The 17839-nt window shown below is 37.2% G+C and overlaps 2 protein-coding genes across 3 annotated transcripts; both read left to right on the top strand.

Annotated features, from left to right (window-relative positions):
* The first annotated feature begins 856 nt into the window (after window positions 1-856).
* Window positions 857-7715, top strand: LOC143849338 (E3 ubiquitin-protein ligase APD2-like). 2 transcript variants are annotated; one of them, XM_077358335.1, is made up of 10 exons: window positions 857-1307; window positions 1481-1587; window positions 1732-1857; window positions 2198-2294; window positions 4261-4335; window positions 4431-4513; window positions 5314-5460; window positions 6671-6743; window positions 6835-7165; window positions 7305-7715. In XM_077358335.1, exons 1-10 carry the CDS (start codon window positions 872-874, stop codon window positions 7378-7380), a joined length of 1551 nt encoding a protein of 516 aa, XP_077214450.1. In that variant the 5' UTR covers window positions 857-871; the 3' UTR covers window positions 7381-7715. The 2 variants fall into 2 exon arrangements, with proteins under 2 accessions (XP_077214450.1, XP_077214449.1); XM_077358334.1 differs by having other exon boundaries at window positions 1478-1587.
* Window positions 7716-8062: 347 nt separating this feature from the next.
* Window positions 8063-17839, top strand: LOC143849339 (E3 ubiquitin-protein ligase APD2-like). Its single transcript, XM_077358336.1, has 11 exons — window positions 8063-9526; window positions 9689-9795; window positions 9866-9991; window positions 10191-10286; window position 10538; window positions 13748-13822; window positions 13918-14000; window positions 15116-15262; window positions 16679-16751; window positions 16830-17118; window positions 17257-17839. The coding sequence occupies exons 1-11, from the start codon at window positions 9205-9207 to the stop codon at window positions 17330-17332; spliced, it is 1395 nt and encodes a 464-aa protein (XP_077214451.1). The 5' UTR covers window positions 8063-9204; the 3' UTR covers window positions 17333-17839.

Raw genomic sequence — 17839 nt, 5'->3', positions numbered from 1 at the left:
AGGATTAGCAATTTTGTAAATGTAGGATGAATCAACGTCTCCAAATACAATTTTAAGAACTGATGGCTTCAAATTTTTGTTGATTAAGAAAGACGGCATATGGATATAGATATAGATATATTAAGGAAAAAATATATAGATATAATATATGGGAAAAAGGTTTCTGAGGTATCGCTCACCGTGAGCAGCCCTCTAGATACCCCATTTCCCATAGTTGGTTGAGAGTCATTCAACCCATTGGTTATGTAGGTTATAGGTAGGGTTAGGGTTAGGGTTATGGGTTAGGGTTATGGTTATGATTAGTGGAGGTTTTCAAATGGATGACTGCAAATTAAACTCCTATAAATTGAATTGTTAAGATTATGGTATGGAGGTGGTTTCTTAGGGATACCCTATCTATGTGAGGTCCTATAGAATAAATGGGTAGGATGAGTCAAACAACATGCAGGCTGCTCACGGTGAGCGATACCTCATAGAACCTTTGCCCATAATATATTGCTATGGTTTTTGGTGAACCATTAGTGTTCAATCTCCTTCAATTCTTAGCATATTGTTTATGACAATCACTAACCTTTATATTGCTAAACAAAATCACAGGTGACAATTTGTAGAAAAAGAATAGACATAGATCAATTATCAGTTCAGACCACACCATATGGTGATTTAATTTGGCATGTGTATGTGATCAGATCCATTTATACGTTAAAGGAAGCAGTAGGACCATCAAACTCCCCTGAGAACACTTTGATGAGGTGATCCTAAGCCATTGATTTGTCAAGAAAGGATAAATTTTTGTGTGGGTCACCAAATTAAGCTCTGGAAGATCAACTATCACGATTTTTCACATACATTTTGAACAGCAAATGAAAACATGAAAATCCCAACAACCATTCAAGCACCTAACATTCCATTCCCCGCCAAGACTGCTCGCTCACCCACTCTCTCTTATTCCTTCCTTCAATCTCTCGCCCTCTCAACATTCCCAACATCTAAATACTCTCTAACTCTCTCTACCCATTGCCAGTTTGCCACTGAACTGGGTTTGACTCTTGTCAGTATGGAAGAATCATCCCACACCCCCATTTCTTCTTCTTCTTCTGCCACAATACCAGCAGCAGCCTCTACTTCTTCTTCTTCTTCAGCCCCCTTTCCCCTTTCTTTTACGCAAGAACAACAACAACAAGAAGAACCACAGCAACCGAACCTCTCTTATCGAGTCAACATCTCAATTTCCGATTCGGCTTCTTCCCATTTAACAGATGAGGCCTGGTCTTGCATCGCCCTCCTCGTTACCTTCTGGTTCTTTGGTCGGTCTTCCTTCTCTTTCTTCAATTATCTTTCTTTTCTTTTTCAATAATTTTATTGTAAAGTACCCACATCATGTCTTTTATTTTTTTTTATTTTTTTTCCCATCAAATTGCTCCCTCTTTACTCTGAAATTGTCTTTTTTTATTGGTATTCATAAATTCTACATCAGCAGCATCCATGACTTTGATCCTCGGGTTCTATGGATCTTCTAATCTACAACTGGGTCCGAATTGCTCCAAACTTTTACAGGCTAACTCGTTCTTTGTGCAGGAAATTAAGGTAATTTTCTTAATTCCAAACTGTGAAATAACCAATGACTCCAAAAGCTTAAGCTGTTAAGAGTTGGTATTATTTAATCATTTATACTTCAACACAAACTCCTTGTTCTTTTTTGTTACCTTCTGATGAAGTGTTGTTTTCCAGGTGAAAGCTGATTCAGAATACCAGCATGCACCAATGCTTTATGGGTTTGTAAAAACGCCTCCTCTCGATGTCCAAACCACTTGGTCTGAAACACATAATGTGACTATAATGGCCAATTTGCACAAGGCAAGGCTCCTTTTTTGCCTGCTTCTTGTGCTTCTGCTAATCCTCCCCCCATTTATGCATTTATTATCTCTTCATTCAAGTCCAATCTTAGTGTCCCACCTTTTTTGTTTTCTAACTTGCAATGATGCTTAGGCACTGTTTGTTTTGGGTTTTGAGAACCGATTGTGAGTCTAAAACTGATTATTTGACTTAAAAATAAATGTAAATTTGAGTCAAATAATCAGTTTTGGCATCACAATCGGTTTACAAAATCGAAAACAAACAGGACCCTGAACTCCCCTCCATTTGATTCTATATCTGTTGATTGGGCTTATTAAGTTTCTATGTTCCTGTGCTGTAGGAATGGATATACCATCTGAACAAGGGGTCTGAAGTAAATATTTCTTACAGTGTGAGGTCTGATGGATCCTCTCCTTTATCCCTAGTAATTGCTCAAGGTACATCCTCTGAATTTTTTGTTGGGGCCTTTTATTTTTGCATTTTTTCTTTGTATAATTATTTGTACTGATTAAATCCATGGAGGAACCAGCTGAGAATGCAACTCTTGGTTCTCCAAGAACAAAATAACAAGGAATGTGATGAGCATTTTTAGTTCTGACATGTCAGCTGATAGCTTCACTGTATGGAAAATCTTCACCATCGGTTAATGTATTACAAGATGACTGAAAAGCTTCATTAATACAAGAAAACCGAGAGTGCTATTGTTACGTACACTGGAATTTGGATAAATTTTCTTGGATAAAGGTCATGAGCACATTCTTAAACACAAATTTTCATTGATTGCTTTCTGATTTTGATTTTAAAGACTAAAACTATTCCAATTTTCAGTCAGCTCCTTTAGGCTACCTGGGAATGAAGTGGTACTCCCAATAAGTTCACTACAAACTTATTTTCGTTGGTGAATTTCAGAACTTTTGATTAGTTTTTGTGAAAAGCACAAACTTCTTAAAGCATTCTTTAGTTACAATATTGTATTGGTTGTATGTGCCATTACTTCAATTTCAACTAATAGTAGATTCTATGCTTATATTCCTTATAAAATCTATCCGGTTATAATCAGGAGAGTCATGAAAATCATATAGAAGTTCTTCATTCCAATTGTTATTGTCCAAAGATGCAACTTTTATATCATCTCGAAAGAGCATCCATTGATGGTTTTCCATTGGTTACCAAGTGACCCATCTGCAGATCTGTTTGGTTCTTTTGCCTCCATATTCAGATCTAACTTAAATGTCGGCCCAAACATTTTTTAGCTTCACACACTTAGATGTATTATGTTATTCATTTAAGGAAAATTGACTGTATCAGTACAGGGTGCCTTGTGATTAGATAAACATTAATCACATATCTTTGGCATAGTAAACAAATGGACTCTTACTTTGGATTCAGGCTCAAAGTAGTTTTGATGTAAAGTTCAACTTGGCTAGCAAGCAACACCATACCATTGAGCTGATGAAAACTTGTATACGCACGTTGGGGTCCTTTTTCTGTTCAATATAACTGTATTGCCTTTCACCAGTATGGAGAACTAAGCAACGAGAGTACAAGAGCTCCTTTAGAGTGAAAAACAATTGGTGACAATCTTTGTGTAGCTAAAGTACAATTTTGATCAATAAGCTCGTTGGGGGGGGGGGGGGGGGGGGTGCGCTATAACTAAAAAACCCACATGTCGGGGATTTATTGAATTTCATTTTGGGAGAACCAGTCTAACTTGAGAAAATTTTAAATGGGGAGTATCAGTAGTAGCTCCAGTTGACAGTTTTTCTTGAGCACTACCTATAACCTAACCATAGCAGCATATTGAAATTCTGTGAATCGATCAACTCCACTTAAAACAGTAGTTTCTGATACGTTTTGCTGTCTCATTCATATGAAAGATTATGGTTTAAAATAGTTTCCAAGGGTGCCATAAAGTTGAAGTGGCAGTAGGATGCTTGCTTTTCTACTCAACCTCATCCTGTTTATGGGTGTTCTGTCAGTTATGCTGCAAATCTGAATGTCCAAAAGCACAGCCACACAAGTTTTACCTGCCTACTCTGTACAGGATAGAACCTAACACTGTTATCTTTTGCTTGAATGTGTATCGGTCACGTTCTGGGCTCTAACTTTGTTTTGATTTTCAAAACCTGAATTTTGGTATGCATTGATTTTATTATATGCATGCAGAGAGAAATTTATTGCTTCATGTGGTTATGTTCAGTCGATAGAACTAATGGAGAATTTTATTAAATAAAGCAGAAAAGTTACTGGCTGCTTATATTTCACATTGTACTTTATTATCCGAAAAACATTGGCAATATATTGATTTTCCCTCTTTCTTGTTTGTTCAGGAAGGTTGCCATGCTTTTTTTGAGATAGAATAATAGTATTCTTGATCTCAAAAGTATTAATGTTCATTTGCAGGCAAAGAAAGCATTATTGAATGGATGGAGGACCCAGAATATCCTAATACCACATTATCATGGAATATTATTAGGGGTAAGAATGTCTATATTATGCAAATTGAAAAGTTAAGTATACTAATCTTGTTGAATCTGTTCCAACTTCTAAACACAACCGCTCTCCATTCACAGGAAATGGTTTGATCCAGCAGAAAATTTTGAAGTCATCCGATTACTATATTGCAGTGAGTAATCTCAATTCAGAAGTGACGGAGGTAACTTTTGCAATCTTTACTCTATCCTACTGGTCTGTGGTATTGACCTTCAGAATCAAATTTACAACACAAAATATGTGTTCATTAAACACTGGACCAGTTTTTATGTTTTCTAGGAATTTTGTCATGAACTAATTCAAGAAAAAAAAATAATGTGGATTCTATGTAGATACATAGGATCTGGTGCAAGTTTTGCCCCTAATGCATGTTTTTGGGTCTACATCTAGGGCAATGGCAAAGCATGAGTTATAAAAACAATAATAACAACATTTTTTATTATTTTGCAATCTACTATCTTGAATTTATTATCCTGTCATTGATTCCATATCACTTTGGGAATTACCTTGGTCCCATGTTACACGGATTCTTTTGAAAGGTGAAGTACTCATGTTGGACATAGGTCAGATTCCAATACTTGGGATTCTTTGTGACACTTTTATATTCTTTTATCTATTATTTTTTCTGAATATTAATTCCACAACTTTACAATTACTGCATGTTTTGAGCTTTATCCATCCTAATAGTGAGTTTTTTATTTGAAAAATAAAGCATTATATTTACTTAACCTATTTAAATTTTTAATATTTTACTTGTTAAAACTTAAAACAATATTATTATGTAAACAAATTAAAATTTAAGAATTGATTAAACTATTTTGGAGAATTCACGAATGTTTCTTTTTGAGGTTTGCCAAATCCGGCACGTGTACCTATACTGATGCAACATGGTGGTCGGTTTCCTTATATTTTTGTATTTGCAATCATATCACTCATACTCTTGACACCCTTATGGAAAAACAGGTACAATTGAACTTTAGCATACATGCTTTCCTGTATAATACAACCGGGGCATGTTACAAGTGTTCGCTGAACCACAATCTCTGCGGTTTGAAGCTACTTATTTTTCGGGCAAACGCTGCAGTCTTAGTCACTCCAGGTCCAGAAGAGGTAATGGGTATAACAAATATACTTGTGAGGGTTAATGAGATGTCAGAACTTAGAATTGATCCATTCTTCTGGCAAACTCCTAGTGCTTTCCAAATACCGATTATTACAATTGATTGATTTCTCTTGGAATGGTTTACTTGTGGCAAATAATGCAACACTGGATTTGAATACCAAAATATCTTTTCTAAGAAATTTAAATTTCAAAACTTGAATGTTAGTGGAAACTAGTGAACAGTATAGTTTCAAGTTTCAACCATTGATGAATCTAGATGATTGTTGAAGTACTCATTACAACTCTAATTAATAGAAGTAGAATGGTTCTCATTGACACCTTCACGTTTAACAGAAAAGATCAAATGCCCTTAACAAAGAAGAAACAGAAAATGAAATAGTACGTGAAAAAATGGCCCTTACTGGGATATCCATGTATAGCATCTGTCACAAATTGGTTGGTGAAAACAATGCTGAATGTATGCACGCAATGATGGTGATAAAATAAGAAACAAGAAGTTGGTTCCTGGTTTTACTATCTTTTAGTTTCAGTTGGAAATGTTTAATTTGTTTTGAATTGGCACTGAGAGTTTTAATTATTGTTGCATATGATATTGTTTTAATTTTCACACTATAAGCCATTCGTCCAACCATCCATTCAGTACACAAAGCTTCCGCTTCCTTCAAATTTTGCTTCAGGAGCTCCAGAACTTTGATAGAAGGATTTAGCCTTGCAACATTCTTATTTCGTTTTCTCTACCAGGAGTGAATCTTTTCTCTAGAGAATCGCTGAAAACAGTTATGGAATACTGACTCTTGAATCTAGATTCCAAGCATTCTTGGTTTATAACTGCATTGATCTATGAGCTAAAAAAACATGTTCCTTGAAATTTTTGTATCTAAACTTTTCCACCCTACTTATTAATCTCTATTTAATTTTTGCTTGACAATCTTGGCCAAATTCACTGTTTATTTGGTCTGAACTTTAAAAGAATATCTGGGTGCTGCAGTTAAATATTAGGTGATATAACTTCAAGGTTTATGGAAGTTTTAATATGATAATGTAACAGTAACTATAAGCATTCAAACTGAATCTTGCCTATACATATATGGATTGCCTGTTGAGTTTGAACACTTTTGGCTTTGGGAAAGAATCGATAACCTAATTATGAAGACAAACTTTTATTCATACATCGAAAACCTTTTTTGGTGTTTTCAGGCTACAGAAAATAATAGCTGGTATGTCAAACTGTCATATGGGCCACGATGGATCACGTATTTTATCGGCTCAGGTACTCTCTTCTGCAATTTCATCTTATGAAATGAACTCTTCTCTCTCTTTCTCTCTATTATACATTTTTTATCTTTTCCTTTATCATGTAGGTGGAATGACTGTTATTATATTATTGGCCTTAAAGATGTGTGGCAAGTTTGAGAGCTCCCGTAGGGACAGGACAGTGGCAACTGAGAGAACTCCTCTGCTTACGCACAAAGACGATGATTCCTTAAGTTGGGGTTCATCCTACGATTCGATTTCACACGATGAGGAGGATCTTGAAGATGGTTCTGCAGAAGCTTCTCTGGAAGCCAAGTCACTAAAAGAGGGCGAAAACATTAATCCACGCCGTCTATGCGTGATTTGTTTTGATGCTCCAAGGGACTGCTTCTTCCTTCCATGTGGGCACTGTGCCGCATGTTTTAAATGTGGAACAAGGTGACTGCCTATACATCTATTTGACATTTATTTTTTCCTTCCTTGCATTTTACCCATTCCCTCTTCTTTGAAAGCTGGAAGCCTATCTAGATAAATATTGTAAGATTGAAATTTGAGGTAAGTATAACAAACTGTGCAGGATCACGGAAGAGGCTGGTACTTGTCCAATTTGTCGTCGGAAAATGAAGAAAGTGAGGAAGATATTCGCAGTTTAGTATGGTAAACCGGTGCAACAACGGATACCTTAACACTCGTCATCGGCAAATGAAGTAAAACCCATTGCCAACTTCTGGAGCATGCTTAATATATGCGCTTGGAAAATATCTGCTGATTTATACAAGCTCCATACATCCATGACCCTCTCTCTGTCTCTCTTGTGGATATAAGATGAGTTTGCATGAAATCAGAGAAGGTGTTGACTCAGATATCATGAATCCACTTTGGAACTTTTAAGTGGTTGGGCCTAGATTTTTCAGCAAGGCTCCTACCATTGTGGCTGATTCATCCTATTTTACATACATGGTGAATTGTGAAAACGTTTCTTGTTCTTCATCTTCTCTTGGTTGTATGATTCGTACTTGTACAGGCTGTTTACTATTGATATTAGTATTTCTGATTCGATTAAGGATACAATCCAAAAATCAAAACCAGGTTTTCAAGCACTCTTTCAAAGGATTATGTAGTAATAAAAAATTCGATTGATATGGTCACTTTTGACTCATTAGCCGCTACAAAGACTTTGATGAGTTGGGTCTGGATTCATTTGGGTAATTCTTTTAACAAGCTACCAATTTATTATGGGCGTAGTTTTAAATTTGCACTGAATTATAAAAAATAAGCCTAATAGTGCATTTCATGTTCGATATTGTTAAACCATGATGAGCATTTTATTACCTATGTGATGAATTTTTAGTGCCTATCCGTGCTTCTAATATTTCCTGAAGGTTTATCTTAAATATCCATCATTTGCATACGTTTTCTTGATTTTAATGGATTTCTATCAAAATTTTCATCCGAGCCCAACATGTTTTCATTTCCTTCGTGGCTGAAACATATACTGAAATCAAAACTCGAAACCTTGGTTACGATAGTTGTTCTTCCAAGGGACTCTTTCATTGCCAACTTCTCGTAAAGGGATTTGAGTTGTGTAGGCAACACAAGATTTTGTCTATGAAGTTCTAACAGGTTTGGGCATGTTTGTGCTGTGCGAAACACATTCTCGAAATAAGGCTTCCAAATAATAATTACAACCCTTGAATAAATATTATTACATCTTTGGAACAAACCTAATCCAAATGATCTAATCAAAATATAAATCAGCATGGGATGCCACGCTTCACATTACATAGTGGAACTATCTTAGAACGTACATCAAACAACATGAGTTCTTTCAAGACCGGCAACTAGAAATCACCCATCCATTTATCCTAAATCCAACATGCTTGCATATAACAAAACAATAATAAAAAAGGTCTTTAAAATAGATGGTCCAACCTCACTCATCCCCTAAGGGTGTGGGGTGTATGGTGATGCAAACTAGGATTAATAATGAAAGTATATTTCCTCGGATAAAAAAACCAAGTTAACTAGTAGAGAAAACAAGAGGGTGTCGATATCAAAATAGGATGCATACAAGACAAACAGAGCGTGTGCCTTCTTATTAAAACTGGGTAGTATGATTTTAGACATTAAATCACCTTTAACAAGCGTGTGCCTTGTGTGGGTCAATGATCAACGATCTTGATTTTTCACATACATGCCCCCATGTGAGACCCAAAAATTTCTCTAGTAGTTTTCAAGGGATCCGTTGCCTCTCTCTCTCTCTCTCTCTCTCTCTGGGCACATGAAAACAGAAATCCCAACTGCCAAGGACCTCCCATTCCATTTCCCGCCAAGGCAGCTCCGTCTCTTCCCCCTTCTTCTTCTTCTTCTTCACCTCAATTTTGTCTTCTGCCCTTATCAACATTCCCCACATCTTAATACTCTCTCTCTCTCTCTCTCTGCCCATTGCCACTAAACTGGGTTTGACTCTTGTCAGTATGGAAGAATCAACGCACACCCCCATTTCTTCTTCTTCTTCTTCCATTGCTTCTATTTCTTCTTCTTCTTCCATTGGTCCTGCCTCTGCCACAACACCAGAGGCACCCTCTTCTTCTTCTTCTTTTTCTTCCCCTTCTACCCTTTCTTTTACACAGGGGCAAGATGAACAAGAACACCAAGAACAAGAAAAAGAAGAAGAAGAACCACAACAAACAAGCCTCTCTGATGGAATCGACATCTTTATTTACGATTGGGTTTCTTCCCTTATAACAGACGAGGCCCGGTCTTGCCTCTTCCTCCTTGTTACCTTCTGGTTCTTTGGTCAGTCTTCCTTTTCTTTCTTTCTATTATCTTTCTTTTCTTTTAAATGGTATTATTAGTATAAAGTACCCACATCATGTCTTCCATTGCTCCCTCTTTGAAATTGTTTTGATTTTTTTTTTTTTTGTTGTTGTTGGGTATTCATAAATTCTATATCAGCAGCATCCATGACTTTGATCCTCGGGTTATATGGGTCTGTTAATCTCCAATTGGGTCCGAATTGGTCTCAAAATTTACAGGCAAACTCCTTCTTTGTGCAAGAAATCAAGGTAAGTTAATTTTCTGAATCCAAAACTCCTTAATTCTTTTTTTTACTTCTGATTGAGTGTTGTTTTCCAGGTGAAAGCTGATTCAGAATCCCAGCATGCACCAATGCTTTATGGGTTTGTAAAACCGCCTCCACTTGATGTCGAAACTACTTGGTCTGAAACACATAATGCCTATATAATGGCCAATTTCCACCAGGCAAGGCTCTTTTTTGGCCTGCTTCTTGTCCTTCTGCTGATCCTCCCCCCATATATGCAATTATTATTTCTTCCTCTGAAATTCCAAACTTAGAATCCCTCCTCTTTTGTTTTCTAACTTGCAATGATGCTTGATCACCTCCATTTGATTCTATATCTGTTGATTGGGTTGATTGAGATTCTATCTTCCTTCCCTGTAGGAATGGACATACTATCTGAACAAGGGGTCTGAAGTAAATGTTTCTTACAGTGTGAAATCCTATGGATCCTCTCCTTTATTCCTAGTAATTGCACAGGTAAATGCTCTGAAATTTTTGTTCAGGCCTTTTATTTTTTTCGTTTTCTTTTTTCTTTTTTGGTATTCTTATTTGTACTGATTAAATCCATGGAGGAACCAGCAGAGAATGCACCTCTTGGTTCTGCAAGAACAAAATAATAAGGAATGTGACATGTCAGCCAATAGCTTCATTGTATGAAAAAATCTTCAACATCATTTAAAATATTAAAAGCTGCTTCTGTAAAGCTTCATTGATACAAGAAAACTGAGGGTGCTATTGTTAGGTAGACTGGAATTTGGGTAAATTTTCTTGGATCAAAGTCGCGCATTCTTAAACATAAAGTTTCATTAAGGTTTGCTTTCTGATTTTGATTGGAAAGACTGAATCTATCCCAATATTTCAGTCAACTACATTTAGGCTACCTGGGAACGAAGTGGTGCTCCCAGTAAATTCATCACAAACTCATTCCCGATGGGTATGATTTGATAAACCTTATGAACAAAGTGATCCATCAGTACAGGGTGCCTTTTTTTTTTTTAATGATGAATATTTTACTAACAAGAGAAAGAAAGTACAAATATCGCCCCATGACCTAGCTGGTTAGTTGAAGGGAGAAAGAGATGAAAGAAAGTACACATATACATGCCACTCCTCAAAGAGGGAGGAAAACAAAGGAACTCTATGCCTTCCCTAACCAGCCCATCCCTTGCTAGTTTGTTCGCCTCGCTATTAGCCGACCTCCTTATGTGATGGAAGGAGATAGACGACCCCTCCACACGCTCTTGCATCTCATCAAACCAATGTAAAAACCTCTAAGGGATGGGGTGTCTTCCCTTTCACCATATGATGATATTAAGGGAGTCTCCCACTCTCCCTCGACAATCAACCTAATAAAGGTATTGAGCTCTATGCTCCTCAAGCCCTGATAGGCTGCTCTAATCTCTGCCTCATTGGAATCTGACCTCCCAACATACCCAGAGAATGCCCACGCTCCAATTCCCGCAGGCCCGGGGTTTCCCAGGCTTGAGCCATCAAAGTTAAACTTCATATTTCCAGGACCAAGTGAATCCCATCCCGGGGATGGCTGCGCGACCTGATCACTGCTATTGCAAATCTCCCTCCAGCCAAGCCACGAATCATAGGCTGAGACAAACATGAAGCTAGGGAGGATCTTCACCCTTGCGATGGATAGAGCGATTACCTTCATGTACACGAAGTGGGCTCTTTTGACATAACCTTTGAAAACCATAGCATTCCTCTCCTTCCATAGGACCCATAATGTAGCTACCAAGACCACTTTCCATAGAACCTTAACCTTTCTTCCTCCATGGAGCGAAGAACCAACATTCCAATAGTTCGGATAACTTGGATGAGGATCTTGTCCAAGAATGCCGTCCAACCAAAAGCACATACTCTAGTGGGTGCGGGAATGCCCTATACCCTAGATATAGGCGAAGGTGTAGCATTAGGAGCAAACTGGTGAATGATTTGACATTGAAAACACTGGAAGAGCACTAAGTCCAAGCCCTCTTATCCTCACCCGACTTTTTTATGTAACAATTGTCTAGTAGCAAACTTGCTACCCGATTCAGCTCCCTATCCAAGAAGTTTCTTCTGAAATTTAGGTTCAATGATATCTTTCCCTCCACCCACTCAAGGTATAGGGTGCCTTATGATTAGATAAACCTTAATCACAAATATTTGGCATCGTAAACAAATGGACTCTTACTTTGGATTCAGGCTCAAAGTTGTTTTGTTGTAAAGTGCAACTCAGCTAGCAAGGAAACCCATACCTATGTGAACTTGTAAGCCCAATGGTTCCCACCTTGGGAATTCCTATCTTATTTTGATGATTCCAATACACAAGTGATTTAAAGATCACTAATATGTTTGCTTATCTAAGTTGTAGATCATAATTGCTTAAAGAAAAGATTGCTTGGATTGAGGCTAAAGAAGCTCGCATTGGACCGCTTATGAAGGCCAAAGACATCGGAGATCCAAGACAAATGAAGACTTAAAGAATCCATTGAAGAATCAAGTCATATTTAGAATGTATAAGATCCAATCTTAGTTTAGATTTTAAGAGGCATAAATAAAGTAATCTCACACACCCTAAATGATTATGTGATTGTCCTTATGGTGTTCCAACACTTTGGAACCCTCATAACAATCCCAACTTGGTGTAAAGTTGGAAGCCCAAAAACAAGAATTGAAAATCTGCTTGACATAGGCTTGTCGGAACTCTGAGAGAAATCTCGGAGCTCCGAGAAATGGTCCAGTAGAAATTTTTCAACTTCTGTTTGTATTCCCGGAACTCCGAGACCACTATAACGGGAAGAAATTTGTGACCGTTGGGAACTTTGCCAGAATTACGACTATGCCCCTCAAACGGTCATATTTGGTTTTTCTATATATATGGCCATTCCCACCTTCCCAATCATCAATCCTAACACTCAAAAACTCTTCTTGAACATCTTAAGAGTGAATCAAACTTGTTTATGCCTCTCATCCTCTAAGATTAGGATTTGGATCATAGGTTTCAATTTGTACATCTTCTACAAAGTGTGTAAACCCTTGTGAGGGATTTTTTGTTCTTTCTTTCTTATTCAAAGACATTGTATTGGGCGAGTGTTCGGAGAAGCGTAGCCCACTCTCCGTGGTGAAGATTGGCACTAAGGTTAAAGGTGATCGGAATTGTAATCGGCACCGATCTTCGCCAAAGTTAAGAAGATCATTTAGTGAAGCCATCAACGGGTTTGGTTGGTGGAGTGGAGTAGGCCTCGCGTTTGAGGACCGAACCACTTTAAATCTCGGGTGCACTCTCTCTTAAACTCTTGCTCTTTATTTGCATTGCACCTTTAGATTAAACTTGTGTGCTTGAATTTCATCTTGATCTCTTAATTTCTTAAATTGGGTTTGAGTTTTTTCAAAAGATTAAAACTTGTTAGCAACCTAATTTTTCACTCCTCATTGTTGCCATTTCGGGACCACCCTTGGAATTTCAGAGCTGATGGAAACTTTCGTACGCACATTGGGACGTCTTTCTGTTCTATACAACTTTATTTCCTTTTGCCTGCATGGAGAACTAAGCAATGTGAGTGGAAGAAGTCCTTTATAGTAAAAGAAATCGGTGACAATATTTATGTTGCTAGAAGTACAATTCTGATCAGTAAGCTTGGAGGAGGATGGGGCGTGGAGCTATAGCTAAAAGCCCACATATCAGGGGAATTTATTTAATTGCATTTTAGGAGAACCAGTCTATCAAGAGAAGGGAATTTTAAACTGGGAGTGTCAGTAGTAGCTCTAGTTGACATATTTCTTGAGCACTACTTGTAACCTAACCATGGTAGTATTTTCAAATTCTGTTAAGCGATCAAATCTACTTAAAACATTAGTTTCTGATATGTTTCACCATCTTATTGGAGATAGGATAATAATATTTCTTGACCTCAAAAGTATTAATGTGCATATGCATGCAGGCAACGAAAGCATTATTGAATGGATAAAGGAACCAGCATATCCGAATACCACACTATCATGGAATATTATTTTGGGTAAGAATGTCTATATTGTGCAAATTGAAAAGTTAAGTATGCTAATCTCGTTGAATCTATTCCAACTTCTAAACACAACAGATCTACATTCACAGGAAATGGTTTGATCCAGCAAAAATTTTTGAAGTCATCCGATTACTATATTGCAGTGGGTAGCTTGAATTCAAAAGTGATGAAGGTAACTTTTCCAATCTGTAATATATTAAACTATTTCGCCGAATTCACAAATCTTTCTTTTCAAGGTTTGCATCCGACACTCGATATCCATTTCCGATTCCGACAATTGTACCCAGATTGATGCAATATATCATGTCAATAGTCGGTTTCTTTATACTTTTGTATTTGTAATCATGTGCTGAATGGATTCTTTGCCCCGTATGCTGAATCTATGTCAATATGTTTCGAGGCGCGAATCGGACATGAGGTCGCGTGGGACACAGGCAGATTCTTGTCGTAGTCATGTCCTGCACGAATCCCATTTTTCGGGCAAATCAGACACATGTTGTCTCTTTTAAATCAGACATATATTCCGTTTAAATATGTTTTCTTCTTAATTTTTTTTATAAAAGCGCAACCCGTTCTCTCTTAATAAAAATCTTAGCGCCCCGCCCTCCATCTTCGAACATCGACCCCCTTCCCCTTCTTTTTCGACTCCCTTAATAAAAACCCAGATGCCTCTGTGTGTGTCTACCACCATGGTTTAATAATTGCACACACTCAGCTTGTCTTTTCTCTTTTAAACAGTTGTCAAACGCTATTATAGTTCCCAAAAAGCTCTTAGAAGCCAATTAAAAACTAAAAGACAAGCTGAGTTTGTTCAACATCATTAGCCTATATGTGTGATTTGCTAGGAAATTCCGAGGAAAGGCATTTCATGGCTCACTTTTGCATGTGAGAACAGCCACCTCAGATGAATTAAATGAGTGAGACAAATCTGCTGAGAAGTGAGCCTGTGTCTTATTTTGTCTTATTCATTTAATTCATCCGAGGTGGTTGTTCTCTCATGCAAAAGTCAGCTGTGAAATGCCTTTCCGCGAAATTCCCAAGCAAACCCCACATATATATATTCATGAAAAATCATATACACACATATATTTAAAATTTAAATTTTTTTACTTTTATTTTTTTATTTTATTTAGTAAAAAATAAAAAATCACCGAATCAACGAATCCTACTTCTTGGGGTTTGCCGAATCCGACACCTCGAATCCGTGTCGAATCCCCGACATGTGAATCTGAATCCATGTAACACAATCATATCACTCACAGTCATGCCACCCTTATGGAAAAACAGGTGCAATTGAACTTTAGCATACATGCTTTCCTGTATAATACAACTGCGGCATATTACAAGTGTTCACTGAACCACAATCTATGCGGTTTGAAGCTATCTATTTTTGGGGCAGATGTTGCAGTCTTAGCCACTCCAGGTCCAGAAGAGGTAACAATGTAATACTTTTATTTATTTGTCAGTCCTCACGTATATCTGTGAGGGTAAATGAGATGTCAGAACTTAGAACTGATCCATTCTTGTGGCAAACACGTACTGCTTTCCAAATACCAATTCTTATAATCGATTGATTTCTGTTGGAATGGCTTACTTGTGACAAATAATGTGACACTGAATTCGATTACCAAAATGTCTCTTACAAGAAATTTAAATTTCAAAACTTGAACATGAATGGAAACTAGTGAAAAGTATATTTTCAACCATTGATGAAGCTAAGATGAGTGTTGAAGTACTCTTTACATCTCTAATTAATAGAAGTAGAATGGTTCTCATTGAAACCTTCAACCTTAACAGAAAAGATCGAATGGCCTTATCAAAGAAGAAACAGAAAATGAACTAGTGGAAAAAATGGCCCTCACTGGATATCCATTTATACTTGTATAGCATCTGTTCACAAACTGGTTGGTGAAAAACAATACCAATTTTTTTATTGGAGGGGGGCATGCTGAACGTATGCATTCGATGATGGTGACAAAATAAGAATAAAAAAATTGGTTCCTGGTTTTACTATCATTTAGTTTCAGTTGGAAAATTTTAATTGGTTTTGAAATTGGCGGAAAATTTTATTGGTTTTGAAATTGGCGGAAAATTTTAATTGGTTTTGAAATTGACACTGAAAGTTTTACCAAAAACATTTTGAAGCATTGCTGCATATGATATTGTTTTAATTTTTCCACCATAAGTCATTCCTCCAATAATCCATTCAGTAGACCAAAGCATCCACTTGCTTCAAATTCTGCCTAAGGAGCTCCAGAATCTTGATAAAAGGATTTAGCCTTCCAATATTCTTATTTCGATCTCTCTACCAGAAGTGAACCTTTTCTTGAGGAGAATCCCTGAAAACAGTTACAGAATACTGACTCATTCCCGGACAAAGGGACCATCTCATCTGTCCCACCTCCTCTTGAGGCAAAGCATCCCCTCCTGGGATCAACCAACACAACACACCCACTACTCTTGCCAGGTGTAAACCATCATGGGGAGCAACCTACATGCCCAAGCCAAAGGAACCCTAGATTCAAAGCATTTTTGGTTTATAACTGCATTGATCTATGAGCTATGAAAAAACATATTCCTTAAAATTTTGGTATCTAAACCTAATTTTTCCACCCTACTTATTAATCTCTATTTAAATTTTGCTTCACAATCTGGGTGCTGCAGTTTAATATTAGGTGCTATAACTTGAAGGTTTATGGAAGTTTTAATATGATAATGCAACATTATCTATAAGCATTCAAACTGGAGTCTGTTGAGTTTAAACACTTTTGGCTTTGGGAAAGAATCGATAACCTATTAATGAAGACAGACTTTTATTCATGCATTGAGAACCTGTTTTGGTGTTTTCAGGCTACAGAAAGTAATAGCTGGTATGTCGAACTGTCATATGGGCCACGATGGATCACATATTTTATCGGCTCAGGTACTCTCTTCTCCAATTTCATCTTATGAAATGAACTCTCTCTTTCATACAATTCTTATCTTTTCCTTTATCATGCAGGTGGAATGACTGCGATTATATTATTGGCCTTAAAAATTTGTGGCAAGTTTCAAACAGGAGAGGTGGCAACCGAGACAACTCCTCTGCTTATGCACGAAGACAATGATGCCTTAAGTTCGAGTTCATATGATTCTCTTTCACACGATGAGCGCGATCTTGAAGCCAAGTCACTAAAAGAGAGCGAAAACATTAATCCACATCGTCTGTGTGTGATTTGTTTTGATGTTCTAAGGGACTGCTTCTTCCTTCCATGTGGGCACTGCACTGCATGTTTTAAATGTGGAATAAGGTGACTGCCAATCCATCCATGTGACATTTCTTTTTCCTTCCTTGCATTTTGCCCAGTCCCTCTTCTTTGAATGTTGGAAACTTATCTAGATAAATATTGTAAGATTGAAATTTAAGGTAAGTATAACAAACTGTGCAGGATCATGAAAGAGGCTGGCACTTGTCCAATTTGTCGTCAGAGGATTGAGAAAGTGAGGAAGATATTCGCAGTTTAGTACTGTTAAACCCAGTGCAACATCAGGTACCTTAACACTCGTCATCGGATGCCTTAACACCCGTCATCGACAAATGAAGTAAACCCCATTGCCAACTTTCGGAGCATGCTTAATAAGCGCTTGGAAAATATAAGTAGCTCTGCTGATTTATACAATCTCCATGCATCCATGACTCTTTCTCTGTCTCTCTTGTGGATATAAAGTGAGTTTGCATGGTATCAGAAGGAGGTGTTGAGTTAGTAACCAGGAATTCACTATGGAATTTTTTGTGGTTGGGCCAAGATTTTTCAGCAAGGCTCCTACCATTGTGTCTGATCCATCTTACTTTACATACATGGTGAATTGTGAAAAGGCTTCTTGTTCTTCATCTTCTCTTAGTTTTATGATACGTACTCGTACAGACTCTTTACGATTGATGGTAGTATGTCTGATTCGATTAAGGATACAATCCAAAAACCAAAACCAGGTTTTCAAGCACTCTTTCAATGGATTATATATTAATCAAAT

This window comes from Tasmannia lanceolata, unplaced genomic scaffold (genome assembly GCF_043159265.1).
Source record: "Tasmannia lanceolata isolate RefF3 unplaced genomic scaffold, GAP_Taslan_0.1 ptg000018l, whole genome shotgun sequence".
Classification (NCBI taxonomy): domain Eukaryota; kingdom Viridiplantae; phylum Streptophyta; class Magnoliopsida; order Canellales; family Winteraceae; genus Tasmannia; species Tasmannia lanceolata.
The sequence above is the reverse complement of the archived record's forward strand: the minus strand, read 5'-3'. Positions and strand labels throughout refer to the sequence as shown.